This window comes from Microcaecilia unicolor, chromosome 4 (genome assembly GCF_901765095.1).
Source record: "Microcaecilia unicolor chromosome 4, aMicUni1.1, whole genome shotgun sequence".
NCBI classification, from domain to species: domain Eukaryota; kingdom Metazoa; phylum Chordata; class Amphibia; order Gymnophiona; family Siphonopidae; genus Microcaecilia; species Microcaecilia unicolor.
In genome coordinates, this window is record NC_044034.1 from 355,165,030 (window position 1) to 355,192,421 (window position 27,392).

General features: G+C 45.9%; 1 protein-coding gene across 4 annotated transcripts in view; it reads left to right on the forward strand.

The window, feature by feature from the left end:
- The window catches only part of RPS6KA3 (ribosomal protein S6 kinase A3), a 209,217-nt gene that overhangs the window by 15,539 nt on the left and 166,286 nt on the right, over positions 1-27,392 (forward strand). For 3 of the 4 annotated variants that reach the window (XM_030202258.1, XM_030202262.1, XM_030202259.1), the window contains exon 2: positions 10,258-10,314. In XM_030202258.1, coding sequence (XP_030058118.1) covers positions 10,258-10,314 — 57 coding nt within the window. Of the gene's footprint in view, positions 1-3,709; positions 3,768-10,257; positions 10,315-27,392 lie in introns of those variants that run through there. The other variant, XM_030202260.1, reaches the window with a different exon arrangement.

A 27,392-nucleotide genomic window follows, 5' to 3' on the forward strand; every position in this document is an offset into this window, starting at 1 on the left:
ACAATTCTGATTAACTGGTTAGCATGTGGCATCACCATTCTCTATTGCATATTGTATAGAATCCATTCTGATCAGATCCCCCAGGAGCCCAGCCCCACTCCCAGGAGACAGCGACCCACGCTTCCTTTCTGGTTATCTCCCATGATCTCAACGGTCCTACCCGCCACCAGGACACCCCTACTATATTGCTTGAACTTTCCCCCATCCCCTCCCCCTTCCTCCCCCCCTCCCCCCCTTTTATCCCCTCCTCTAATGCCAACTATGTGTGCCGCCATAAAGCGTCACCTGGGTCACTCGTGTGCTGGGATCCCCCCTCCTCTCCCAGTCAAATCCTATTTACAGCAATCTAATCCATATCTTACCCACAAAATCAGTCATTCAGCACTCACTCTCTACTTCTCAATGTCCAACAGTCCGCACTTTTTCTCAGAAGTGATCCAACCTTCTCAGCTCATCTTGTCTTCCCTCATGTGGGTGGTGTCTGGTCACTTAATTCTTTGTTCAGGAAGTCCATTGCCAGCTTTTCTGATGAGAAGACAGTCCATTTCCCATGCATTTGTATTTTTAAAACTGCTGGGTAGGACAGAGCAAAACGAATCTTCTTTTCTGCTAGTGTTGAACAAATAGGGTGGAATCTCCTTCTTTTCTCCTGTATCCCTGCTGAATAATCTGGGAAAATCAGGATTGCATTTCCCTCAAATGTCAGGGTGTCTCTTTTTAATTTGTATCCATGCATGATCTCTTCTTTGTGTATGAAGTTGTGTATTTTAATTATCACAACTCGTGGCTTCTTGCCTTCTTGGAATCTCCTGAGCCTGTGTGCCCGTTCGATGCAGAGGCCCCCCTCTGCTGTCTGAGAGTGCAAACTCCTTTTGTAGCCAATTTTCCAGCATGGGCCCCAGTATTTTGTCAGACACAGCCTCTGGTATGCCTACCAGCCTCAAATTGGAGCGGCGGGTCCTATTTTCTAAGTCCTCCAGTTTCTCAGCCTGCACATTGATCTTTGCTTCCAACTCTCTATCTTGGCGCGCTTGTGGCCCGCATGTCTTCCATGTCGGACATTCGTTGCTCTAGGTCTTGCGTGCGCTTCGAGATTTCCGCGATGTTGGCATCCATTTTGCTCAACTGGGTTGCCAGGGATTCGAATCGGGGCTCTAAGGCTAGCTCGATCACTTTTGAAATCTGCACGAGCTGCCGTTCCGAAAACTCGGCATGCGTTCCTGGCTCCCCGTCCGCCATCTTGGATACCGCTAGCACAGGCGGCGATTTTCCTTTCTCGGTCCGAACACTTCTTTTTGTAGATCCCGCTGGCATGGAGACTAGAACTGGTCCATACACCTTCCCGCTTCGACTCACCAGGTCAGAGGCTGCCGGAATTTTATTTAGTTGCTGTTTTCAGGCAAAACAAGGAGCGGGGATCCCGGAGCTATGCTGCTGGCGCTCTCAGTGCATCACGTGACCTCCTCTATTATCTCTTTTTAAGAAGATAGATATCGCTTCTTCCTTTCCCCAGGTCCCTGCCATTTCAGTCGCTGCAATATCATTTCTCACATACAGAGCTACTCCTCCACCTTTACGACCATCTCTATCCTTCCTAAATAGATTATAGCCTGGTATGTTTGCAGAATGGGAACCATTGAGCCATGTCTCTGTGATTGCAACAATGTCTAAGTCTGCCTCCAACATCAGGGCTTGAAGGTCATGAACTTTATTGCTTAGACTGCGAGCATTTGTGGTCATCGCTTTCCATCTACATTTCTGTGGAATTTTTTTCTTCTGTTTAGTTTGTTGTGTAGTCTCACTTCCTGCTGCGTTGGTAAGAAGTGATTTGCTAAGATTGTTGTTTTCATTGCTTTCTTTTCTACTGACGCATCTTGTCTTCAGCTTTAGCTGGGGGGGGGGGGGGGTAACCCCTTGAAGTGAACTGCCTCCATATGCCACCCCCGCCTTCTAGTTTAAATGCCTAGAAATATATTGTCTGAATTTCTCCCCAAGGACTTTTTTCCGTGCCGCAGTGAGTCCTATGGCGTCTATGTAAATTAAATCTCTTCTTTAGCATCTGACTGGTTTCTCCAATGTAGCAGCCTTCGTTGCATTTCTTACACTGAATGATATATACCACATTGGAAGATGAGCACGTGAAGGATTCCTTAATGTTGAATATTTTTCCTTTGTGAATGACCATGGGGTCGTGAAATGTTTTGGCATAGTTTGCAGCTGGATATATTGCAAGGATGTGTGCCATTCTTTTCTTTTTGAGTCTGTGTTGGGGAACTTCTAATTAGCTTGTGTTTTAAGTTCGGTGGCTGTCGGAAGGCCAGCACTGGTGGGATGGGAATATCTCTCATTAATTCATCCTCCTGTAGTAGAGGCTGCAGATCTTTTATGATTTCTAGCTCTGGGTTGTGTCACTATAAGGGGGATTCTGCCTGTGGCTTTTTTTCTTTGTACTGTCGCAGATTTTCCCTGGGTGTTTTGAGGGAGGAGCAATATTCTTGTTGATTATTTGGGGGTTGTAGCCTTTCTGTTCGAAGGATGCAGTCAGGATTTCAGGGTGTCTGTCTCTGTCCCCTGACTTATTTTCAAATTCATTTTTAAAGTGCAATAATGTAGAAACCATTAGCTCGTATGCCGGTGGATCTGCTTTAGTGGAATGTTATTAAAGAGATAACACAAAGGCACTTTTGATCATAATTTAAATGTTTTTAGGTTGCAAATTAGATGTAACGACTGTCATTAGTTATCTTTGTATTGGGAATTAATTGTAGAGAAAAAGGAAATGGAGTTGGGGCAAGAGCAACAGGAGAAGAGGCGCTAGTGTCACTTTTTTCTTTTCTGCTCCAGGCTGTCGTCATCTTTCCTGTGTATGGGGGGGGGGGGGGGGGGGGGGGGCAGGGTTATCTGAAACAGAACACCCCTGCTGCTCTGGATTCTGAAAGAAGTGGTAGATTGTGTTCCAGACCATTATCCTAGATATTAAGCCCTGACTATATACAATGCTGTGAAAAACTTTATCACCTTGTCATAAAACAAATTTACTAGGACTGTGTGCTAGTATGGCAAATTTATAAGAACATAAAACATTGCCATATTGGGACAGACCCAAATGAAGCCCAATATTCTGTTTCAAGCAGTGGCTAATCTAGGTCACAAGTACCTGGCAGGATCCCAATTCTTTTTCAGAATTTCAAGATGACATTCTTACTATCAAAATTCAGTTGTGGATTCTTTCTGACAAATTTCTATTAGAATGTCAACACAGATGCTATTTGATCCGGGGGGACCTGTCTATACTGTAATGCCATGCAATACAAATGCATGTATCGGAAATGCAGTTAAAACAACTGCTATTGGGCATGTTGATGTAATCTCTTCTAGGAATTAATTTTTATTTGTTGTGGCCTTGAAAAGGGCTATTTGAACAGTTTTAGCTTTTAATACTTAATTAGCCAGCCATTGTCCTTTATCTGTTGGCATCTTTCTGGCATAGAGTGCACCAGCTTCAGAAGTTGTTCCTGAGTGATGAGACAGTACCAGGCAGCATTAGAGACTAAATAAATTCTCTTGTGTTTACTGGCTGTCCAGTGATAATCTTATACCATAATTCTTAGTTGGATTGAGATATGGAGACTGCTGGCCATTCAATTATCTCCCTGTTCTTTTTCTTCCAGTCTGCCACTGTTTATGCTCAATGACATGGAGCGTTGTCATTTGGGAAGAATTAATCTCCAAGAAACAATTGCTGAGCTGATGGTAGCATGCATTTGGTGAGGATTTCAATGTATTTGTGTGCATTGACCATCCCATCAATGATTAGAAGTTTTCCAACTCCTCTGTCTGCCATGCATCCCCAGATCTTTGTTTGTTGGATGCTTAACCAAGAGATTCAGGCACTGTGGTTTATATTTTTCTCCTGGGAACCTTCTCACAAATGGTTTTTCCCTTATTTCCAAGGATGTAGAAAGTGCTTTCAGAACTAAACGCTTTCTCCCATTCTTTTTTGATCCAGCTGGAATATTTTTTTGTCCATGCCATACATCACCTCTAGTCATCTATCAACAGTGGCTTAGTCCTTGCCCTGCTACCTCTCAGTCTAAATTCCAGTCATCCTCTCCTTACAACTCCAATGCAAACATCAACTGATCATTTATCTTGCCATTTTCTGAACAGTTGAGAGGTGATCTGTTGTTGCTCCAGGATATCTTGAGCAGCACACCATCCTCTCTTGTTGATTTTCTTATACCATCTACATCAATACCTATCTTTCATACTGCCAGTTTCCTTATGCTTTTGAATGTTTCTTAAGGCTATATTTTGATTACATCCAACCCTCGCATCAATTTCTCCATTGAAATATACCCTTCCTCGTGCACAACTACCACACAAACCTGGTCTTTCTGAGACATATGCAGCCTGCACTTTCTAGACTGGCCAACAAGCATTACATGGTTTGGTAATTCCTGCCAAAATTTTTTACTGTTTGAGTTGAGCTTCTGGCTAAACATTCTGCATTTCTGTTGGAAGACAATCCTATTATTTGATGGTCTACTTCATTCCTAGTTTGGTGCAGAATCCATGCATTCTACAAACTCTTCTTAATGTATAAAGTATTATAAAACCACTCAGACTGAATATAATTTTTTCTGAATAAAATAACTATAATCTGAGCTGAAATGTACATCTTTAGTAAGTAAAGGGAGACTTTAAGATTCTGCTGTACTATTTATCACCCTTGAGCCCTATTGTGTGAAAAGCTTCCTGAGAAAATGACAAGTGAGAGTCATTTTGGTTTACAGCACAGAAAACCTTTGATCTCTTATGCCTAGTTCTACTGAAAAGCTGTGTCCTTACAAAGACTGTTAGCCCTGTTGGGGGCACCTAGTGAAATTTGGTTTAATACTACCTGGAAGTTTACTGTATAGAACCTAGTACAGACCCTGGTTTAGCATCAAGAATATGTCTAGGCCAAGGAGACCTCGGAGATCTTAAAATAGAAACTATGATCTCCAATGAGTGCAGGGAAACCGAAGCACGATCTGTCTGCTGTCGCCTTGTCCTCCCTGAGTGCCTCTTTTGCTCCTTCATGATCTAATGGTTCTACTGATTCCCTCAGAAGCTTTCTGCTTCTGATGAACCTGAAAAGGTGTTGCTATGAGTTTTTTTGTCTCCACAGAAAGTTTTTCTTCATATTCTCTTTTAGCCCTCTCCCAAGTGGCCCGAATAATATGCGCTCTTTTGCTTCCCAAATTTGAAAGAATGATACGGTCATTTCTGCCGGTTAGGCTAGGTTCCGTCTCGCCTAGTAAGTACATTTAGAACAAATCAGAGATTCCTTAGCATTCCTCTGGACTGGCCCAGATCATGACTGATAGGTTGTGCACACCTTCCAGCAGGTGGAGACTGAGAATTCTGACTCTACACAGTGAGTCAGTAAGAGCCCTCGCTAGATAGAGAAAAATCTAGTATTCTCAGTCTCCAGCAGGTGGAAGGTGGTGAGCCTTTCAGTCTCTTTCCCTTTTTCCTCGTTCTCTTTAATTTGGCTAGGTTTCTTTCCCTTCTGTGCTGCTGGGATTTCATCTTGCGTGTCCTATGGAGGCTGTGGTCCGTGGGGATCTAGTCTAGCCTCGGGGGTGTCACCCCCCCCCCCCCCAATCCTCCCTGAGACAGCTTTTTCTCTGCTGTTCTCTGTTACCTTAGCCTCTTCAAGGGAAGAGTGTCTAGGCAGGGAGAGGAAGCCCTTTCCAAAAAAAAGGAGATAAACTCAGTTTCCTTAGCAGCAGCAGCAGATGATACAAGCAGAGAACACTGAAATCATAGTGCCTCTAGGACAACTAGCTCCATCTGCCTCCCAGTATTTCTCTATCTCCTAGCAGGGTTGGACGCAGCTTATTCAACTCCTTGAAGAATCTGCCTGGGGTGGCTCCTGTGCTTTTGCCAGTTGTAGCAGGGGTGTTGTGGCTAAGTGGAGCCCACTTTAAAGGCACATAGGCTCGCCCTTTCCCTGCCTTACCCTTCCCGCTGTGTGGATGCAGGCATATAGGTTCACCCTTTCCCTGCCTTCCCCACCCTCTTCTGCCTCCGGAGTGCCTCTGTAGTTGTTTGCCTCCACTTTCCTCACAGCATTAAAAAAAAAAATGCGCTTTTCAGCCTTTTGGCCTTGTGTCAGCTCTCAGGGTATTTGCCAAATATCTAGCGGTAGTGTCAGCGTTACTGTGCAGACTGGGAGTCCATGTGTACCCTTATCTTGACAACTGGCTGGTGAAGAGCACAAAGCACAAATTTTCAGCTTTCACCAAAAATACATACCGTATTTTTCGGACTATAAGACGCACTTTTTTCCCCCCAAATTTGGGAGGAAAATGGGGGGTGCGTCTTATAGTCCGAAGGTAGCGATTTCCCGCCCTCCCCCAGAGTTCGGGATCGCCCTCCCCCGGCCCTGTCACCACTTCTCCCTACTCACGTCACGCGATCTTCCCTGGTGGTCTAGTGCGTCGGGGCAGGAAAGAGCCCCCTCTTTCCTGCCCAGTGCGCTGCTCTCCGTCCTCCTGTATGCAGCCTGATGGTATCGGCGAGATTCAAAATGGCCGCCGAGACTTCAATTCTCGGCGGCCATTTTGAATCTCGCCGAGACCGTTAGGCAGCATACAGGAGGACGGAGAGCAGCGTGCTGGGCAGGAAAGAGGGGGCTCTTTCCTGCCCCGACGTCACTAGACCACCAGGGAAGATCGCGTGATGTGAGTAGGGAGAAATGGTGACAGGGCCGGGGGGAGGGCGATCCCGAACTCGGACAAGACGCACCGGAGCACCTAGGTTTTAGAGGAGGGAAAAAGGAATTTTTTTTTTCCTATTTCCCTCCTCTAAAACCTAGGTGCGTCTTATGGTCCGGTGCGTCTTATAGTCTGAAAAATACGGTAATCAGTTTCGGCTGAAACCTAAACCAGGCAGAAAAAGGATTTAGGGTCAGTTTCGGTACCATGACCAAAACTAAAATTTGGTTGGCCTTTAATCTGGTAGGACAGAGGCCCTACACACCTTTCTCATCCACAATGAACTGCTTGAATATCTTCTGTATCTGAGTCAGGTTTAAAATCAATTCTATTAGGGTATATCATAGTGCATTTGCTGCTTACCACCAATATGTAGAAAGGAAACACAACACTGTACTGCCTTTAGTGTTTGTGTGGCTTGCTTCTAATTGAAGCCTTCCACAGTATCATGGGATCTTATGGTGGTTTTAACCTAACTGATGAAAGCTCCTTTCAAATCACTTAATACTTGTTAACCGAGGTACCTGACCTGGAATGTTCTGTTTTTGGTGGTAGTAACTTCATTGTGCAGATTAAATTCATTCCATGTGACTTGAGCAGAGCTGTGTTTTACACTGTAACCTTGTTCCATAAGGTGGGAGGTTTACTTGTGCTACATACGCTGTGTTGGAAGCATCTGGTGTCTGTGTCATTGCAATATTGGGTGATCTTAAAGGACAGCTGTGGTCAGGTTGCATTCAGACATCCACTACTGTGGTATGCTTTGAAATGAAATTGATGGATAAAAGCATGGTTGGTAGAGGTAGAATATTCTGCTTTCATTGGAACTTGAGATCTATTGAAGGCTTCTGATTTTCAGGTGGGCAAAGTCATCCCTAACACCTTTTAAGAAGCTGCTGTTTGAACCAATGGAATCTGCTTCTCTTAAGCTTTTATCTGGACAAAGTATTTCATACTCCTAAGACTGAGGGATATTGAAGGAGCTCAGAGAGGTTCTGGTGGGTCCTCTTAAAGATTTGTTTAATAAATCCTTGGAGACGGGAGAGGTTCCGTGGGATTGGAGAATGGCGGATGTGGGCCCTCTTCACAAAAGTGGTGATAGGGAAGAAGCTGGAAACTACAGGCCGGTAAGTCTCACTTCGGTATTGGAAAAGTAATGGAAGTGAGGCTGAAGGAAAGGATAGTGAATTTCCTGGAAGCCAATAAGTTGCAAGATCAAAGACAACATGGTATTACCAAAGGTAAATCGTGCCAAACGAATCTCATTGAATTCTTTGACTGGGTGACCGGAGAATTGAATCATGGACGTGCTATAGACGTAATCTACTTAGATTTCAGCAAAGCTTTTGACACGGTTCCCCACAGGAGGCTCTTGAATAAACTTGACAGGCTGAAGATAGGGCCCAACATGGTGAACTGGATTAGGAACTGGTTGACGAACAGACAGCAGAGGGTGGTGGTTAATGGAATTCGCTCTGATGAGGAAAGGTGAGTAGTGGAGTGCCTCAGGGATTGGTGCTGGGGCCGATTCTGTTCGATATATTTGTGAGTGACATTGCCGAAGGGTTAGAAGGTAAAGTTTGCCTTTTTGTGGATGATACTAAGATTTGTAACAGAGTGGACACCCGGGAGGGAGTGGAAAACATGAAAAAGGATCTGCAGAAGCTAGAAGAATGGTCTAAGGTTTGGCGATTAAATTGAATGCAAAGTGATGCACTTAGTAGAAATCCACGGAAGACGTATGTGTTAGGCGGTGAGAGTTTGATATGTATGGATGGGGAGAGGGATCTTGGGGTGATAGTATTTGAGGATCTGAAGGCGACGAAATAGTGTGACAAGGCGGTGGCTGTAGCTAGAAGGTTGCTAGGCTGTATATAGAGAGGTGTGACTAGCAGAAGAAAAGAGGTTTTAATACCCCTGTATAAGTCATTGGTGAGGCCCCACCTGGAGTATTGAGTTCAGTTTTGGAGGCCGTATCTTGCTAAGGATGTAAAAAGAATTGAAACGGTGCAAAGAAAAGCTATAAGAATGGTATGGGATTTTGCATTAGAAGACATATGAGGAGAGACTTGCTGACCTGAACATGTATACCCTGGAGGAAAGGAGAAACGGGTGATATGATACAGACGTTCAAATATTTGAAAGGTATTAATCCGCAAACGAACCTTTTCCGGAGATGGGAAGGCGGTAGAACTAGAGGACATGAAATGAGATTGAAGGGGGGCAGACTCAAGAAAAATGGCAGGAAGTATTTTTTCACGGAGAGTTGGGGGTACTTGGAATGCCCTCCTGCGGGAGGTGGTGGAGATGAAAACGGTGACAGAATTTAAAAAATGCGTGGGATAAATATAAAGGAATCCTGTTCAGAAGGAATGGATCCTCGGAAGCTTAGCCGAGATTGGGTGATAGAGCCGTGGTGGGAGGCGGGGCTAGTGCTGGGCAGACTTCTACGGTCTGTGCCCTGAAAATGACAGATACAAATCAAGGTAAGGTATACACAAAAAGTAGCACATATGAGTTTATCTTGTTGGGCAGACTGGATGGACCGTGCAGGTCTTTTCTGCCGTCATCTACTATGTTACTATGACTGTGCTTTTTTAAATGTTAAGGTAGTAACAACATTTCCATATTAACTAGGAAATAACTTCCCCCCCCCCCCCCCCCCCCCCCCCCCCCCCCCAATCTAAAATTGCACAAGAATTCATACAAGAAATCCCTTCACACACTTTGGACTGCAAAGGGCTTCCGCATACTATCAAAAGAACTATGTTCATCAGAATGTCCTTTAACCCTGAGCTGACATTTCAGTAGTCAAATGAACTTTTGGCAAATTGGCTAGCTTCTGCATCCAATTTAAGACCAAATGAACTTCTCTAACCAGTAAAATGAAGTCTCATCTAATCAGAGCTACTGTGACTACTGCGACTGTCTTGAAATCTTCTCCCCACCGGATGCCATAATGCAATATCCAAAAAGTTGACTTGGTTTTCACTTTTTATGTTTACTTCCCATTGCCACTTGAACCAGTACCTTTTCAGAGATTGCGCATTTGGTCAAGTCATGCTGGCCAACAGATGTTTTCCACAAACAGCAGAATTGATCAGGCATCAAGTGAGTGATATCGCATGTTGATGGAACAGAACATCTCTCCCACACATAGTGGACTCTTTAGCGCTTTAGTCAGTTTTACAGTTCAAAAAGAAATGCAACTCTTGGGTAGGTAGGATAGATTGCATGCCAAATTAATTCTGCTGTATATGAAACACCCATTGCTGGTGAAAAATAATGTTTTTTTTCTTATCTGCTCATCTCTTTAAGAATTGTCCATTGTTTGGGAGCAGCCTCATCAACAAAAAAATGTTTACAGATGGTCAGCGATGCTCTGTTGTCTCTCGCCTAAACTTATATATTGGATGCATTTTCTTTTTGGTCCGGCAGTTTTGTTTTTTGTCATCATAGTAACCTTATTTTTCTGTATCTAATTTTGCAGAACGGACATCAGATTATGGAAGAATCAATGGGAGAATATGAGACAGATAATCAAAATGTAAGTAATTTTGTGACAACAAAGCAGATGCAGGTGGAGAATAGCTGAAGATATGATAATAGAGCTATGAAACTGGCCATGTTAATGATTATATTAGTTTTATTTGATAGCCAAATGCTGCTTGCTTGATAGGTGAATGAGGTAAAACAGTGGCTGATTAGATTTATTTTTGTTTGATATGCAGCTTTTGTGAAAGACTAAGGCAATTTGCAGACCCCAAAATCTGGGGAATACTATACAGTAATGAATGTAGACTTCTAAGTCGAGGGCAGCCTGAGAAAAGTGGTTGGATGAGAGAAAAATTAACACAGGATATCAAACAGCCATGAGACTACGCAACACTTATGACACTAGTAGTTAGGCTACAAATAAGCATGGGAAAGAATAGTGTGGTACTGCTTTAGTGCTGAAAACTAAGGTGGATGCTGGACTTTCAGAAGGACCTGTGGTTTTGTTCTGCCTTTTCAGTTTGTAATTTGTTTCTTGAACTACATCATTGCTTTGATACTGAAAAATTGTTGGGTTTATAAAAATAGATTATTTTGCAAAGATGTGTTTTTTCCTAATCTTTATCTTCAGGCAGGACATAGGCTGAAATGTATAGTCTCGCTTGTCCGACTTTAGCTGATCCAACCATCCATCATATCCAACAAGACCCCTGGTGACATCACGTGGCTCCTCTTTTCATTTTCCAAAAACGGGACCCTACTTTTACCGCCGTTGTGAGCTGGACCCTGCTGTTACAAGCCTTTGTTTCTGCATTGTTTGAGGAGGGTTACCATTGTTTTCCGTATTGTCTGAGTTTTCATTTATCCGTAAATGGGTGACTCCCATTTAGATTGATGAATAATGAGACTTTACTGTATTTTTAACCTGCAAAAAATACATTTGTAAAAAAACAGATGTGAAAAATTTTAAATAGAGTCTCACAAGTGGTGACGCTGACCCACGTCGCCTGGTCCGGGATTTAAGAAAAGCATAAGTAGAGGTTTGTGGAGCGCAGGACATGCTCCACCACGCATGCGTGAGTGCCTTCCCGCCTGCCACGAGAACACTGTCTCCTCAGTTCTTTTTTTACTGCTGAGAGGTTGTAGGTTTGTTTGTTTTTTTTTTAACCATTTCTTCACATCGCTTGGTCCTAAAGATCTTTTTTTTTTTTTAATTACCGTTTCTTCACATCACTTGGTCCAAAAGAGCTTTTTTGTGGCTTTAGGCAATTTTTTTCGTCCTCAATTGTGTTCCCAGTTGTGGAACCCCCTTCATTTGATTTCCCTTGTATTTTTAGTTTATTTTGCCTGGTTTTAAGTTTCTTTTCTTTTCTTCATCATCCAGTATTTTTAGTTTATTTTGCCTGGTTTTAAGTTTTCTTTTCTTTTCTTCATCATCCAGTATTTTTAGTTTATTTTGCCTGGTTTTAAGTTTTCTTTTCTTTTCTTCATCATCCAGCTGCTTTTAAGCCTTAACTTCAGCTGGGATTTTTTTCCCTTCATTTTTTTGCCGTGCCTTGCCCCTTTTTCAGGCACCATCACTTTGTTTAATTTAGCCAAGCAATTTTTTTCCTTCTACGTCCACAAAGGTTCCCATTGGCTTTAAGCGCTGTACCCAGTGCAATCGAACGATGTCTGAGAAGGACACCCATTCTTGGTATCTTCAGTGTCTCGGGCCCGTCCGTAGCACCACTGACTGTTCACTATTCTTCGCATGAAGAAGAGGACCCAGGTTTCCAGAGAGGCTCAACGAGAGAGGACTTACCTCGATGTCTGCATCAATGTTGAGCATCGCACTGGCATTGGGAGCGTCGGTAAGCATGGCTGCTGCTAAGTACATAAGTGTTGCCACACTGGGACAGACCAACGGTCCATCAAGGCCAGCATCCTGTTTCCAACAGTGGCCAATCCAGGTCATAAATACCTGGCAAGATCCCAAAAAAGTTCAATACATTTTATGCTGCTTATCCCAGAAATAAGAAGTGGATTTTCCCCAAGTCAGTTTAATAATGGTCTATGGACTTTTCCTTTAGTTAGCCGTCCAGATTTTTTAAAAAAACCCAGCTAAGCTAACCGCCTTTACTATATTCTGTGGCAACAAATTCCAGAGTTTAATTACATGTTGAGTGAAGAAACATTTTCTCCAATTCGTATTAAATTTACAGCTTTGTAGCTTAAGCGTATGCCCCCTAGTCCTAGTATTTTTGGAAAGAGTAAACAAATGTTCCTTGTCATCAAGCGGTTGAAGCCATTACAGATGGGTTGTGTCTATCAACCAGTAGGGGGAGATAGAGAGCATTCAACTTTTCACAGTGCCTCATGGCCAGCCAGCTCCACTGCCTCTTCAGTATTCTCTATCTCCCCAAGCGGGGTGGCTGCAGCTTCTTCGAGCTCCATCAAAAATCTGCCTGGGGTGGCTCCTGGCTTGCCAGTTGTTAGCCGGGGTGTTAGAGGGTATAGTAGCTTCACTTTGAAGGCACATAGGTTAGCCCTTTCCCTTCCTTACCCATGCCCCTGTGGATGTGGACATAGTAGCTTGCTTTTCCCTGTCCTTTCCCACTCAGTGGATGCAGGCACATTGGTTCGCCTTTCCCTGCCTTTCCCACTCATCTGAGCCTCCGGAGTTCTTATTACCTCTGTGTTATGATTGGGGTCTGAACCCCTCTTAAACTTACCTCTTTCCTGGGGGTCAGCTTCTTAGCTGGCTTCTGTTTCTTTGTCTGTCCTTTCTGAGCTGGCTCTGTCTCTCTGTGCTGGCAGCTTCCAGCAGCAGGGCTCTAATTGTTTCACTGTACTGCACCTATGTGGGTAGTCTGAGTTGCTCTAACTCTCTTTGGGTGTACTGGCTTCGTGTTTCACGGTTTTGCATTGGTGTGGGTTGGGCCTCTCTGGGTCAGTGTGCTTTTGTCTAGGTCTAGGGAGTGTGACATCATCAGGGAGGACCTTGATAAGGAAGTGGGTTCTTTCCTTCAGGGCCTTTGCAACGGTTGTGTTTGCTTTAGGTAGGGTGGTGCAGTGTGCACTTCTGACTTTGAGTCTAGTTTCCCTGCTTGCTTTTGCTAAGGGCCAGGTTAGTGTTAGTGCAGTGTGCACTGGTGACTGTGTGTGTTTAGCTTTCCTGCTTTTCCTTTGGTTCCCCTGCTTTTCCCTCTTGGTTTTGGAAGCATTGCTGTGTGTAGGGCTTTGGAAGCTCTGTTGCTGATAGAAGTACTTCAGGGTTTGGTGTTAGGAACACTGCAGAGTTTGCTGTTAGAAGTACTTCTGGTGTTTGTGCTATTAGGAGCATTGCAGTCTTTGCTGTTGGTGTTTGGTGTTTTAGAAGCACTTTTGGCTTATGTGTTAGCTTTCCTGGTTTTTCCTTGTGGCTCCCCTGTCTTCCCTTTTAGTGCTAGGAGCTCTTCTGGTTGCTTACCAGAGTAGTGCTTAGGAAGCCCCTTGTTAGTTGTATCTAGCTTGCTAGAGCAGTGCTTAGGTAGCTTGGTAGTTTTGTGTTTAGCTTATTAGTGTAGAGCTCTGCTTGTAGCTTGGTGCTTAGTAGCACCTGTGTTAGCTTTGTGTTTAGTTCCCTGCTCTGTTAGTTTAGGGCTTAGGAAGTCCCTTTCTTGAGCAGGGCTTAGGAGCTCCTGTTTAGTATAGGGCTTAGGAAGTCCTTTTGTCAGTTTACTGTTAGGAACACTCCTGCTGGTTTAGGGCTTGGAAGCACGTAGATCAGTTTAGGGTTAGGAGCACTTCTGCTTCCAGTCCTGGTCCCTATGTCATCCGGTATCCAGTAAGTCCTGTCGGCTACTCGAACCTAGGAGCTCAACTCCTGGGGGGCTTAGTAGCTAAGTGCAGGTGAAGCTGTACGGACCAGTCCAGTGTGCTCCAGTCCAGTGTGTTCCAGTCTGGTGCGCTCCAGTCCAGTGTGTTCCGGTCCGGTGTGTCCTCCAGTCCGGGGGATTCCAGTCCATGTGTTCCGGTTCGCTGGGCAGTGCCTGCAGTCCCTGCCGGTGTGCTTGCCCAGTGTTGGTGGGTTTTGCCTGCTGCTGTCGCTCCTCAGCAGCAGCCCAAGGGCTCACGTTTGCTCCAGAGCCCGGCCCCGCGGGCTCTGAACCTGAGAACCTGACACTCTGCTTTCCTCACAGCGTTTAAAAAAAAAAAAAAAAGGAACAGAGATTTTCCTTTGATTCTTCTATGGGACCGGAGCTGTGATACTCGGTCCGGTGAGGTAAGAGTGTTTTCTAACTCCTCCGGGGTGGTCCCGGATCGGGGCGTTTTTGGCGCGAAACCGCCATTTTGAATTTTCCCGCCATTTTCGGCGATGGCTGCAGAGAATGTAAAGCGCTGTTCCTGGTGTGGCAAGCGCAAATCAGCAGCGGGGCTCTGTAAATCGTGCTGTACAGGCGTAAGAGCCGGCCCGAGCATGGCGAGCGATGATTCTTCCCGCTCACAACTGGCAGCGGACGCCATTTTGAATTCTCCGCATGGCGCGGCCTCCGTAGAGACGGAGAGCCCTGAGCCCGGGGGGGGGGTGACCTCGAATTGAGGCTATTCAGGGAGCTGCTAGCCCCGGACGGGATCTGGGTGCCCAGGGCGAGGTTTTCTCCCCTGATTTTGTGTTCTTATTGCATAAAGCATACATGCTGAAAAGAGCTCTCCCTCTTATTGCCCCCCCCCCCCCCCCCCCCCCCCGGTGGATTCTGGCCTGGGACTGCCCGCTGAGGCTATTTTCCCTGATGATTGGCATAAAGATAGTGGTGCACCTCCTTTTCTCCCCCTGTGGTCGGGCTGTGAGGATTCGGAGAGTTCTGGCAGGCCTTCGTGGTCTGAGGAGCCAGAGTCAGGTACAGAATTATCACAGGATCTGGATGATCCCCTCCGCGGTGAGGAGGTTCCACCGTGATGAGCTGCCAGCGCTTATTTCAGATACCCTACAGGTCCTTTCTATTGAAGAGCCTGACAGTGGCACAGCCTCCTCTGTGAATTCTAGGATGGCTAGTACCAAAAAGCCTGCTCGAGCCTTTCCTTTGCATGACTCCATCCAAGAGCTTATTTCTGCTCAGTGGGCTGACCCCGAGGGACCTTTGAAAGTTTCCAGGGCTATGGGTCAATTATACCCTCTGCGTGAGGAGCATTTGGCTCGCTTTGCAATGCCTAAAGTAGATGCCCTAGTCACTGCGGTGACAAAGAGAACTACCCTCCCTGTGGAAGGAGGAGTTGCCCTGAAGGATATACAAGACCGTAGGCTGGAAGCAGCACTTAAACGGTCCTTTGAAATTGCAGGTCTTACTGTTCGGGCGTCTGCATGCAGTTGTTATGCTGCTAGAGCCTGCCTGGCGTGGTTGCAACAGGCAGTGGAACAGCCTGGAGATGGAGTGGAGCCCTCCTTGGATGTGACTCTGCGGATGGCGTCGGCCTTGTCCTTTTTGGCTGATGCCCTTTATGATATTGTCAGAGCTTCGGCTAAACAAATGGCAGTAGCAGTGGCGGCTCGCCGTCTTATTTGGGTACGACATTGGGCAGCGGACATGGCCTCTAAGCAAAGGTTGGTGAAGTTGCCCTTTCAAGGCCTTCTCCTATTTGATGAGGAGTTGGAGAAAATTGTTAAAGGCCTGGGAGACCCTGGGGGCGCTTGCCCGAAGATAGGCCGAGGCCTTCCTCCAAAGGCCAGGCGGTCCACTCTTATAGACCTCGCTTCCGTGAAGCTAGAAGGTACCGCCCGGGGCGTTCTGCTGGATTCACTTCTCGTGCCCATTTTCAGCAGAGGAACTCCTTTCGCTCGGACAAGTGTTCCGCAGCCACAGGCGCTAGGCCTGGAGTTCAGGGGCGATCCTCTCAATGATGGTGCGCCGGCCCCCTCCTCGCTTCCTGTCATCGGAGGACGTCTTTCCCTCTTTGCCGAGGAGTGGGCCAATATTTCCTCAGATCAGTGGGTTCTGGACCTGATCAGAGATGGATTCAGAATAGAATTCAACGCCCCAGTAAGAGACGTGTTTGTGGAGTCCCGATGCGGTTCTGCCGCCAAATGGGCGGCGGTAGAGGAGACTTTGCAAGGTCTGATTCAGTTAGGGGCCGTGTCCCCGGTACCTCCCGCTGAACACGGCTATGGCCAATACTCCATCTACTTTGTGGTGCCGCCCTATTCTGGACTTAAAAGAATTAAATAAGTCCCTGAGAGTGCGGCATTTCCACATGGAAACCCTGCGCACCGTCATTGCTGCGGTACAGCCAGGAGAGTTTCTCACGTCTCTAGACCTGAAAGAACCTTACTTGCACATAACAATTTGGCCCCCGCACCAGAAGTTTCTGAGGTTTGCGGTGTTGGGAAAACATTTCCAGTTCCGGGCTTTGCCTTTTGGCCTCGCCACAGCTCCCTGAACCTTTTCGAAGGTAATGGTGGTAGTAGCTGCTTTTCTCAGGCGAGAAAGTATCAGGGTTCACCCGTACCTAGACGACTGGCTCATCAGAGCAGACTATGTAACAGTGAGCTATCAAGCTACAGCCAGAGTGGTCTCAGTACTTCAATCTCCAGGCTGGGTCGTCAATATGGCCAAAAGTCACCTGACCCCCTCACAATCCCTAGAATATTTGGGTACCAGGTTCGACACAGACTCGGGCTATGTATACCTACCCGAGCTAAGGCAGTTGCAAGCTTCAGAATCAGGTCCGTCTGCTCCTGAGGTTGCCCCGCCTGTGAGCTTGGGACATTGTCCAGCTGCTGGGATCGATGACAGCCACATTGGAAGTGGTGCCCTGGGCGAGAGCGCACCTGAGACCTCTACAGTATTCCCTACTTCAAAGATGGTCTCCAGTTTCTCAGGATTATCAATGCAGACTTTCTTGGCTCCCTGCGGCCCGACTCAGCATGGAGTGGTGGCTCTCAGACAGCATGCTGCGGCGAGGAATGCCGCTGGCGCTCCCTGATTGGTGTCTAATACTGAAAGATGCCAGCCTGAACGACTGGGGCGCACATTGCAAGGGGAAGCATGCCCAGGGTCTATGGACATCCGAGGAGTCTGAGTGGTCCATCAACCGCCTAGAGTTGAAAGCGGTGTTTCAGGAGCTTCTGGCCTTTCAAGTGACCCTGGAAGGATTGGCTGTCAGAGTGATGTCGGACAACACGACAGCAGTGGCCTATATAAATCGACGAGGCAGCACTCAGTGCAGGGCACTGGCCGCGCAGGCCGAACAGATTTGCCACTGGGCCGAGCTGCATCTTCAGTTTCTGTCGGCAGCTCACATTGCAGGTCAGAGCAACGTGCAAGCCGATTATCTAAGCAGGCATCAGATCGATCCAGCAGAATGGGAACTAGCAGACGAAGTATTCCTGCAGATCTGTGCCAAATGGGGCAAGCCCGTGATGGATCTTATGGCGACAAGTTCAAATGCCACAGTCCTGTGCTGCTTCAGCAGACGCAGAGATCCTCGCTCGGCAGGGTTGGATGCCTTGACTCAGCCCTGGCCTCCGGGCCTACTATATGTGTTCCCTCCGTGGCCCTTGATAGGGCGGTGCTCCTGCGGATTCGGCTGCACCCAGGAGAAGTGGTCCTCATCGCCCCGGATTGGCCCAGGAGGCCTTGGTATGCGGACCTCCGACAGTTGCTAGTGGAGGCTCCCCTTCCTTTACCTCTGGTACCAAACCTGTTGTCAAAGGGCCCAGTAGCCATGGAGGACACCTGCTACTTTGGTCTTATGGCATGGCGATTGAGAGGGCGCAATTGAGGGACAAAGGCTATTCAAATAGTCATTTCCACTCTCCTGCAGGCCCGCAAGCGTTCCACTTCCGTGGCTTATGCCAGGATTTGGCGCCAGTTTGAGTCTTGGTGTGCTTCAAAAGCGATCACACCCATGCGGGCTCCTGTCTCGCCGATTCTGGACTTTTTGCAGGATGGTGTACAAAAAGTCTTGGCCTATAATTCCCTGCGGGTGCAAGTGGCAGTGTTGGCCTCCCTTCGTGGTAAGGTTGAAGGCGTGTCTTTAGCTGCTCATCCAGATGTGGCACGGTTTCTCAGAGGGGTGCTTCGGCTCCGGCCTCCCGTGCGAGCACCCTGTCCAGCTTGGAACCTGGGGCTAGTTTTGAAGGCCCTGCAGGCTTCTCCTTTTGAGCCGCTTCGGAGAAAGATTTGACACTAAAGGCCGTTTTTCTTGCGGCCATTACTTTGGCGAGACGGGTGTCAGAGCTCCAGGCACTGTCCTGTAGAGACCCATTTCTGCAATTCTGAGTCCGGGGTCACCGTTCGGACCGTGCCTTCCTTCATGCCTAAGGTGATTTCAGCGTTTCACCTAAACCAGCCTATCTTCTTGCCCACCTTTGTTAAGGAAGAGTTTCCAGAATCTTTTGGGCAGTTGCACCTGTTGGATGTGCGCAGGACTCTGCTGCAGTATCTGCGAGTTACTAACTCTTTCAGGACCTCTGATCATCTGTCTGTTTTGCTAGCAGGTCCTCGCAGAGGGTCTCCAGCGTCTAAAGCCACTATTGCCCGCTGGCTCAAAGAAACTATCTTTTCAGCTTATCTGCTTGCAGGCCGGTCTCCGCCTGTAGCCTTTAAGGCTCATTCTACCAGAGCGATTTCTTCCTCTTGGGCTGAAACTGGAGCACTCTCTCTTCAAGAGATATGCAGTGCAGCAACATGGGCTTCTAAGCTCTCTTTTGCCCGACATTACAGGATGTGGCTGCTAGGAGGGATGCGCGTTTTGGAGCACAAGTGCTAGCGCGTGGTGTGACCTGTTCCCACCCTATATAGGGATTGCTTTGATACATCCCATCTGTAATGGCTTCATCTGCTTGATGACAAGGAAGGGAAAATTAGGTTCTTACCTTGGTAATTTTCTTTCCTTTAGTCATAGCAGATGAAACCATGAGCCCTCCCTGTATGATTGTCTGTATGCTGTGAATCTGTTTCAGATTATGTTCTTGTTCCCTGAAGTTCCTTCCTTGGGAGAAAGTTGGAAAACAGTCTTCAGGATTCATGTCACTTATAGGAGGATGAGTCCATTCCCTCCAGTTTATGTTTTGGAAGATGCGTTTATTCCCTCCAGGAGGTTGCGTGTATCCCCTCCAGTTATAGAATAAGGAGGACAAGTTTATTCCCTCCAGGAGGATGTGTTCATTCCCTCCTTTTGAGTTCATGCCCTTGTTAAGGGGCCATCGTTCGCTGTGAGGAAAGTTCATGTTATTCCCATTGCGGTTTGCCATACTGCTTTGGAAGCTTCAAATACTGAAGAGGCAGTGGAGCTGGCTGGCTATGAGGCACTGTGAAAAGTTGAGTGCTCTCTATCTCTCCCTGCTGGTTGATGGACACAACCCATCTGTAATGGCTTCATCTGCTATGACTAAAGGAAAGAAAATTATCAAGGTAAGAACTTAATTTTCCCATTCACGTCTACCCGTTCCAATCCACTTATTCCTTAGCATCCCTCCGGACCGGACCAGGATTGGACTGATGGATTGTGTACGCCTACCAGCAGGTGGAGACTGAGAAAATTCTGAGACTAGAGAGCCAATGAGAGCCCTGGCCAGATGACCCTAGCCTCAGTATTTTCTCAGTCTCCAGCAGGTAGGAGGTGAGCCTATTAGTCTCTCTCTTTTTTTTTCTCTATATTTTCTTAGGTTACTTGGCAGTATTTCTCTGTGGTGGAATCAGTTTTAGAGGCTTGTCGGCTATTAAATTGTATTTTTCAGCCTCTGTGGTGTTAAACTCGGGTGTTCCCGAGTCCCTCCCCCCTTCCTCCCCATCTACCATACTTAGTTGGGAAGGGCTACCCTTTCGGTGGGAAGAGGTTTGCCTTTGGGAGAGGCAGCCACGTTTGTATTAAAAAAAAAAAAAAGAAAAGAAAAAGATTTATAAGGAGAAGGAATTTTTCCCATTCGTTTGACTAGCAGGCAGCTCCGTTTGTCTGAGTCAATAGTGTTTTGTTACATCAGCTGTTTTCTTTAAAAAAATAAATAAAAAATAAAAAACCTGCCCCGAGGCTTCAACGAGCAGCTGCTAGTTTTACTTCAGTCGGACAACTTTTGGTTTTATTCCCGACTGTGTTTTTGGCGCTGTTTTCTTTATTTAAAAAAAAAAAGTAAGCACATGTGAGCCGCGTTGCCAATTTCCTCAGCGCCGCTATGGCAGAAAAGTTAGAGGTGTGCGTTCTGCCAGCGCCGAGGCATAGGCACTTTAGGAACTTGTAAATATGTACGGCGATTGAAGATTCTGCTGGTACCTCTTTCTTCGTCGTTAGTTGTGCCGTCTGCTTCATCTTCGCGTTCTGCTGTAGTTTCAGAGGTCTCTGCTCCTGCTCTTGATTCTGGTGCCCTGAAATTGGTGCGAAAGGCCGCCATTTTGCCTGCAGCGGCGCCGCCTTCTTTGCGTGAGTCAGCTTCGGTTCAGTCTTTGGGGATCCTAGCTGCCACTGAGCAGAGGTCCTTGGTGCAGTCGGGAGGGACTCAGGAGGGGGGTTTTCCTCCTGAGTTTGTCCTTCAAATGTACCAAGCCTTTTATTGAAACAGTCTGATTTTGCAGCAGTGCCTTCAAATGATATTTCTAACGTTGTTCCTCCTGCAAAGAAGCTTAGAGCCTGTTCTTCACAGGCAGAAGATTTATTGATCCAGGATCAAGATATGCCCTTCTTAGAAGAAGAGGAGGTTTTAGCAGAGGATGTTTGGGAAGATCAGGCTCCTGATGATTCTGAGGCTTTTCCTTTTCCTCAAGGAGAAGATTATTATTATTTGTAGCATTTGTATCCCACATTTTCCCACCTATTTGCAGGCTCAATGTGGCTTACATTTGCCGTAATGGTGATTGCCATTCCGGACTACAAATATGCACATGGTTTTGCAATCAAGTGCGTAGAAACATGGTGGAAGAATGCATTGTGATCTTGTGTACATATTAGTACATGGTTTTACAATCAAGTGCGTACATACATGATAGAAGAATACAATGTGATCTTGTGTAGGTGTCGGCATTATGTAGTTGCTCAGGTGAGGACATTAGATCCTTCTGTTGCTAGAATATTTCATAAAGAGGATTTGCAGAAGCTTATTTCTTTGGTTTCTTCTACTGTGCATTTTGATGAGCAGCTTCCTGACGCCGAGGTTCATAAAGTTGACTTGTTGGTTAAGGGTTCCAGAACGTCTGCTAAAACTTTTCCCATGCATCAGGATATTTGGGATGTAATTAAGGCTCAGTGGGAAGTTCCTGACTGCCCTTCGGCCAGCTAGGCCCATGTCCCGTTTATATCCTGTACCGGATGTGGACAGAGCTGCTCTTAAAGTTCCAGTAGTCGATGCGGTAGTATTGGTAGTAACTAAGCATAACACAGTTCCCGTGGATGGAAGAACAGCACTTCGGGATGTACAGGACAGGAGGTTGAACTCTCTCCTTAGGAACAGTCTTCATGTCTCTTCTTTGGCGGTACAGGCGGCCATTTGCAGTTCTTTGGTGGCTAGAGCCTGTTTTCTCTGGGCGGAGAGAGTTTTAGATAGATCTTCGGATGATCTTTCGGCTATAGATGTAGAAGTGGCCAAAATTGAGACCGGTTTGGCTTTCTCGCAGATGCTTTGTATGATCTTCTTAGGGCTTCATCTAAATCCTTGGCATTGGGGATAGCAGCTCGCTGATCTCTTTGGTTGCGGGGTTGGTCAGCGGATGCTGCCTCCAAGTCTAAGCTCAGTAAGTTCCCTTTCAGAGGATCTTCTTATTTGGTGTAGATTTGGACAAATTGCATTCCTTAGGGGATTCTACGGTTCCTCATCTTCCTGAAGATAGGCCTCGTATATATAGTCAGGGTTCTTTGTTTGATTGTGGTAGAGCGAGGAATTTCCATAGGGCTCTAACCGACAGGAGACCTCAGGCTCAGAGATCTCGGTTTTTTAGTAGGACTCAGTCCTTTCGCGGTTTCCGCAGAGGAGATAGATTCTCAGGAGCTGGTTTTAGGTCCTCCTTCCGTCCTTCCCAGTGAAGATGCGGGGGCCTCTCCTCTGGTTCCTGTAGGAGCTCGTCTTTCTCAGTTTTATCAGAGGTGGGCCCTCATTATTTCCGATCAGTGGGTCTGGAAGTTGTTCGCAACGGTTATGCTCTGGAATTCGCAAGACCTCTTTCAGACGCCTTTCTGGAGTCTCTCTGTCGATCTGCCATTTGTGGGCCCAGTCTTCCAATTTCCTAAGGTCTTCCCTCAATATTTCACAGTCCACATGTGTTTTAACAACCTTGAATAGTTTTGTATCTGCAGATTTGATGACCTCCAGCAGGTGGAAGGTGGTGAGCCCTTTTCAGTGTCTCACTTCTTTAGTTCTTCATTTCTTGTTTGCTACTTTTTGTGTATACCCTACTTTGATTTGTACCTGTGCTCTTCAGGGCACAGACCGTATAAGTCTGCCCAGCACTATCCCTGCCTCCCAACCACCAGCCCCGCCTCCCCACCACCGGCTCTGGCACAGACCGTATAAGTCTGCCCTTCTTTTGTGCACTAGTATTTCTTGGAGCCTGGTTAGTGAGGCAGAGGTCTGAGGGGGCCTTTTTGTGCCTCTGGGGTGTTAACACCCGGGAGGCCGGGTCTTCTCCCCCCCCCCCCCCCCCCCCCCACCGTCCTCCCTCCCCAGCTCCTTTTGGGACCTTTCTGTAATCTGGGACAGTTTAAAAAAACTTAGTCTCTTCAAGGGAAGAGATCTTAGAGTTCAGGGAGAGGCAGCTGAGTTTCTTTAAAAAAAAAAAAAAAAAGGCTGTTCTCGGACAAAGCGGCTCTCTGAGCTTTGCTAGCACTGTGTGCTTCTCTCTTTAGTTCGGTTCGCTGGTACTAGGTTAAATATTTAATTAAGTCCTCCGTAGGTGGAGTTCAGCAGACCCGTTCCGCATCGCAGTCTGTCCGGCCGACATGGCTGAGAAGCTGCGACGACGTTGTGTGTGTCAGTGCCGCGGTGTTGGGGGAAACGGCAGATGTAAATTCTGCACCACGATTGATGGCGCTGCCGATGCAGGTTCCCACTCTCGTGCCTGTGCAGGGTTCTTCAGGGGATATAGTTTTTGCCGTCAGTAAGGAAGCTCCGCTCCCTCTGGTTTTGGCGGGAACGGCCACCATTTTGTCCCCGTCGGTGGAATTGGGAGGAGAGGCCTGTTTCCCAGGCCTCGGTTCTGGTGGGGAGGGGGCTGCCTAAAGATTTTTCTCTTCTGCCTTCCAATTCTGAGGGTGGTTTTCCCCTAGAATTTGTGATGCAGATGTATAAAGCTTTTCTCCTCCTCTTCTTCTCAGACTTGGAAAGCAGGCAGTTTTTACCTTCTAAGAGACCTCGGGGGGGGGTCCTTGGGAATGGGAGGAAGACGTGGAATCTGATCCTGAGGTAGATATGACCCTCCTGGAGCATTCTGATGTCGCTCAGGCAGATTTAATTGAAGGGGATCCGTCTCTGGGGGATTCAGGAATGGACCCTTTTGTCCCAGGTGAGGACACACAGGAGCTCATTTTCAAAGCACTTAGCCTTCCAAAGTTCCATAGGTTTCTATGGAACTTTGGAAGGCTTTGAAAATTTGCCTCATAGTAACATAGTAGATGACGGCAGAAAAAGACCTGCAAGGTCCATCCAGTCTGCCCAACGAGACAACTCATATGTGCTACTTTTTGTGTATACCCTACTTTGATTTGTACCTGTGCTCTTCAGGGCACAGACCGTATAAGTCTGCCCAGCACTATCCCCGCCTCCCAACCACGGGCTCTGGCACAGACCGTATAAGTCTGCCCAGCACTATCCCTGCCTCCCAAACACCAGCCCCGCCTCCCAATCTTGACTAAGCTCCTGAGGATCCATTCCTTCTGCACAGGATTTCTTTATGCTTATCCCACACGTTTGAATTCCGTTATCGTTTTCATTTCCACCACCTCCCGCGGGAGGGCATTCCAAGCATCCACTACTCTCTCGTGAAAAAATACTTCCTGACATTTTTCTTGAGTGTGCCCCCCTTCAATCTCATTTCATGTCCTCTCGTTCTACCGCCTTCGCATCTCCGGAAGTGCGCATATTCCGTATTGCACATTTTCCACAAGGAAGGACCTACAGGAGTTAATCGTCTCGGTATCCTCCCCATTGCATTGTTGAAAGGCGTCCGCAAACCACGTAAATCTTTTCCCATGCATCAGGACATCAGGGATGTCATCCAAGCGCAGTGGGATGCTCCAGATTCAGTTTTTAGGCCCGCTAAGTTGATGATTCAACTTTATCCTGTTTCCGGAGACTGATAGGGATCTCTTGAAGCCTCCTATTGTGGATGCTGTGGTTTCGGCGGTCATTAAGCGTAATAGAGTTCCGGTGGATGGTGGCAACACACTTAAGGATGTCCAAGATCAGCGCTTGGAGGCGTTGCTCAGGAGTAGTTTTGATGTGTCTGCCCTGGCAGTGCAGGCAGCCATTTGTGATTCTCTGGTGGCCAGGGCTTGCTTCAGATGGTCGGAAAGAGTCCTGGATAGATCTTCGGACAATGTTTCCGAACCAACTATTTTGCAGTTACTGTATAGTTTTGATATCTCAGAAGTTTTGTCAGCAGTAGCACTACAATTTTTCCAAACTTTAATGTAATTAGTTATAAAAGCTAATCTATTCTGTGTAAGCATTTTGAGGGATTTAAAGTATATATTTATAGTTTTTGCCCAACCATCTTATTTGCTTAAGGCCTACCAAAGGGTTAATTGTTCTCTGGATGGATTCTATTAAAATTCACCTTGGGAGGGTGCAACATGCTAATTACTTGCAGAGGGCAGCAAAAGGAGTAGCTCTAACTCTGTTTAAAATTTACAAAAAGTGTGGGATCTTGCCAAAGGAGCATACCTTTGATTATTTGGTTGCATTTGTATCGCACATTTTTCCCACCTATTTGCAGGCTCAATGTGGCTTACATAGTACCGTGATGGCGATCGTCAATTCCGGTATAACAATAATAATTTAACCAAAACATTAAAGATTAAAAAGCCTACTAGGGCAAAACAGATTATAGTTATATTTTAAGGATGTAATGCTATTGATTTCATCTTTGCTCCATACTTCATACATTTATTGGACAGTAAATGAAGGTACTGTATAGTTGGTTTATTGGAGAGTAAATGAGGGTACTGTACAGTTGGTTTAGTTCAGACATCATAGTGCATGTAAAACAGATTACGTACATTCTAGTATCTTAAATTAGATTTACTATTTTTGATGATTCAGAGCTGATGCTAATTCACTGCTTAGTTTAATATGGTTCCATTGTATCATGATGGATGTCTTTCCTCCTCTTCTGGGAACTAGAAATTTCTCCAACAGGCTTTTGCTATCAGCAAATCTATTACAGCTTCCTGTTCTGATTTGTGCTATCAGCTCCTGGAGCGTTGCTGCTTCTAGCCTTCTTGTGTTTTAACCACAGGAAACAGAACGGGTCCCCTTTCCTCCCAGTCTTGTTAACTTGCTGCACAGGAAATTTTCTAATTGCCGGTACAGCTGGTAGCAGCAAGAAGTTTTAAAAAGGTTTGGTCTTCCCTTTGGAGTAGAACTAAGCTCTTAGAAAATGTTTACTCTCATGGTTCCATAACAATGTTTCGATTTTGGGCCCTTCGTGTTCGTTCTGGTCGGGTAAGCTTTTCCACAGTTGAAAATGAGATGACTAACAAATGTTCAGCATGGGATTAACTAGAATTGACTGCTTTAGATTTTTAGCATATTGTAATGTGATTCTTTTCCTTTGTGTAAGGGTCTAATGTGATCTGTTACTGTGCTGTTCAAATAAAGTTTAAAGTGTACACTTTGAAATTTCTGTATGGTAGATGGAAAAAAAAAACCTGCTGATTTTTAGCATTTCTCCTTAGATGCTTTTATCTGGTTGTAGAAGCTTTTGTGAAATTGGCATGTGAAGACATTTTTTTGCTCTTTTTCAGTTTTGTGCTCTATTTTCATGCCTCTTTCCCTAGCTAATTGTTCATTGCTATGACTATATTAATGCTATGGTTACAATTCTGAATTTTTTGTCTGCAAAATCCATCTTGGCATATGCTGAAATAATATGGTGACGTGCATATGAAATGTTAAATTTGTTAAGCAAGAGACTTTTGTGATAGTAGCTAGAAACGATTGCATTTTATTTAGTAGTACCAAGGGGAAGATGCACTAAAAAAATCGTTAGAGCCCTTCCCTTACTGATTCCCTTAGCGAATTGGTAAGGAACGGGCATGCATCAAGGAATAGGAATGCAAATGAGCTGCTCGTTGTAGCTCACTTTCGTTTTCTATTCCATCGTTAAACAGTCAGCCAATCGGCCGGTGGAGCATGCGCAGTCTTTATTGAACATTTATCAAAACAGCATAGGAGCCTGTTTGTTTTTTTTTTTTTTTTTTTATATAGTGAAGAACATCCATAAAAGACGCTCCTGACGAGCCTTGGCCCTTTTTGTCCCCCAATTTTTTTTTACATTTTAATAATTTTTCCAATCCTGCGCAGCCCCAACGATAGGTGCAGACCTCTCGTTAGATTTTCCAGCATTTTCCAGTGTTAAGGCAATCGGAAAAGGTTAGTGCATCTCATTACAATAGGGTTTCTACACGATTTGCTCATCTGCATTCCGTTTTGGAAAAAGAGTTTAGTGGGTGCCAGGGTTTACTACTTGCTTGTTAAGGGCTCTTAAGTTTAGTGCATTTGGCCCCAAGTCCTTTGTTAACTTGATAGAGTGAAAAGATAGTGTCTGTGTTTATCTAACATAAAGAGATTTGGATTTAGCTCATGCCTGTCTTTATTTCAAGTCAAGTTGCATTCAGTTATAGTAGGTATTGTCCTGTCACTGGAGGCCTTAAAGCCTAAGATTCTGATACAATGAAGTGTACTATGTTTTGCATACAGACTAGCTTGGCTTTTGTATAGAATTTTATGTGCATTCTAGTTAGAAAGGTGTTTTGCACTGGAGCTAACTGCACAGCACACTTAAATCCTTGCTAATGAAGCTATTAGCTGTTCTGTGCCGATGCAGAGAAGTACATAGAGGACAAGAAGGCTGACTGCATCAGGGCTTTAATACAAGGTCTGAGGAGGTACAAAATTTAGTTTGTTCTTCTGCAGCATCATTAAGATTTCATGCCTGTTTTTTCCCTTTACTGCTGCGAGTATAATGA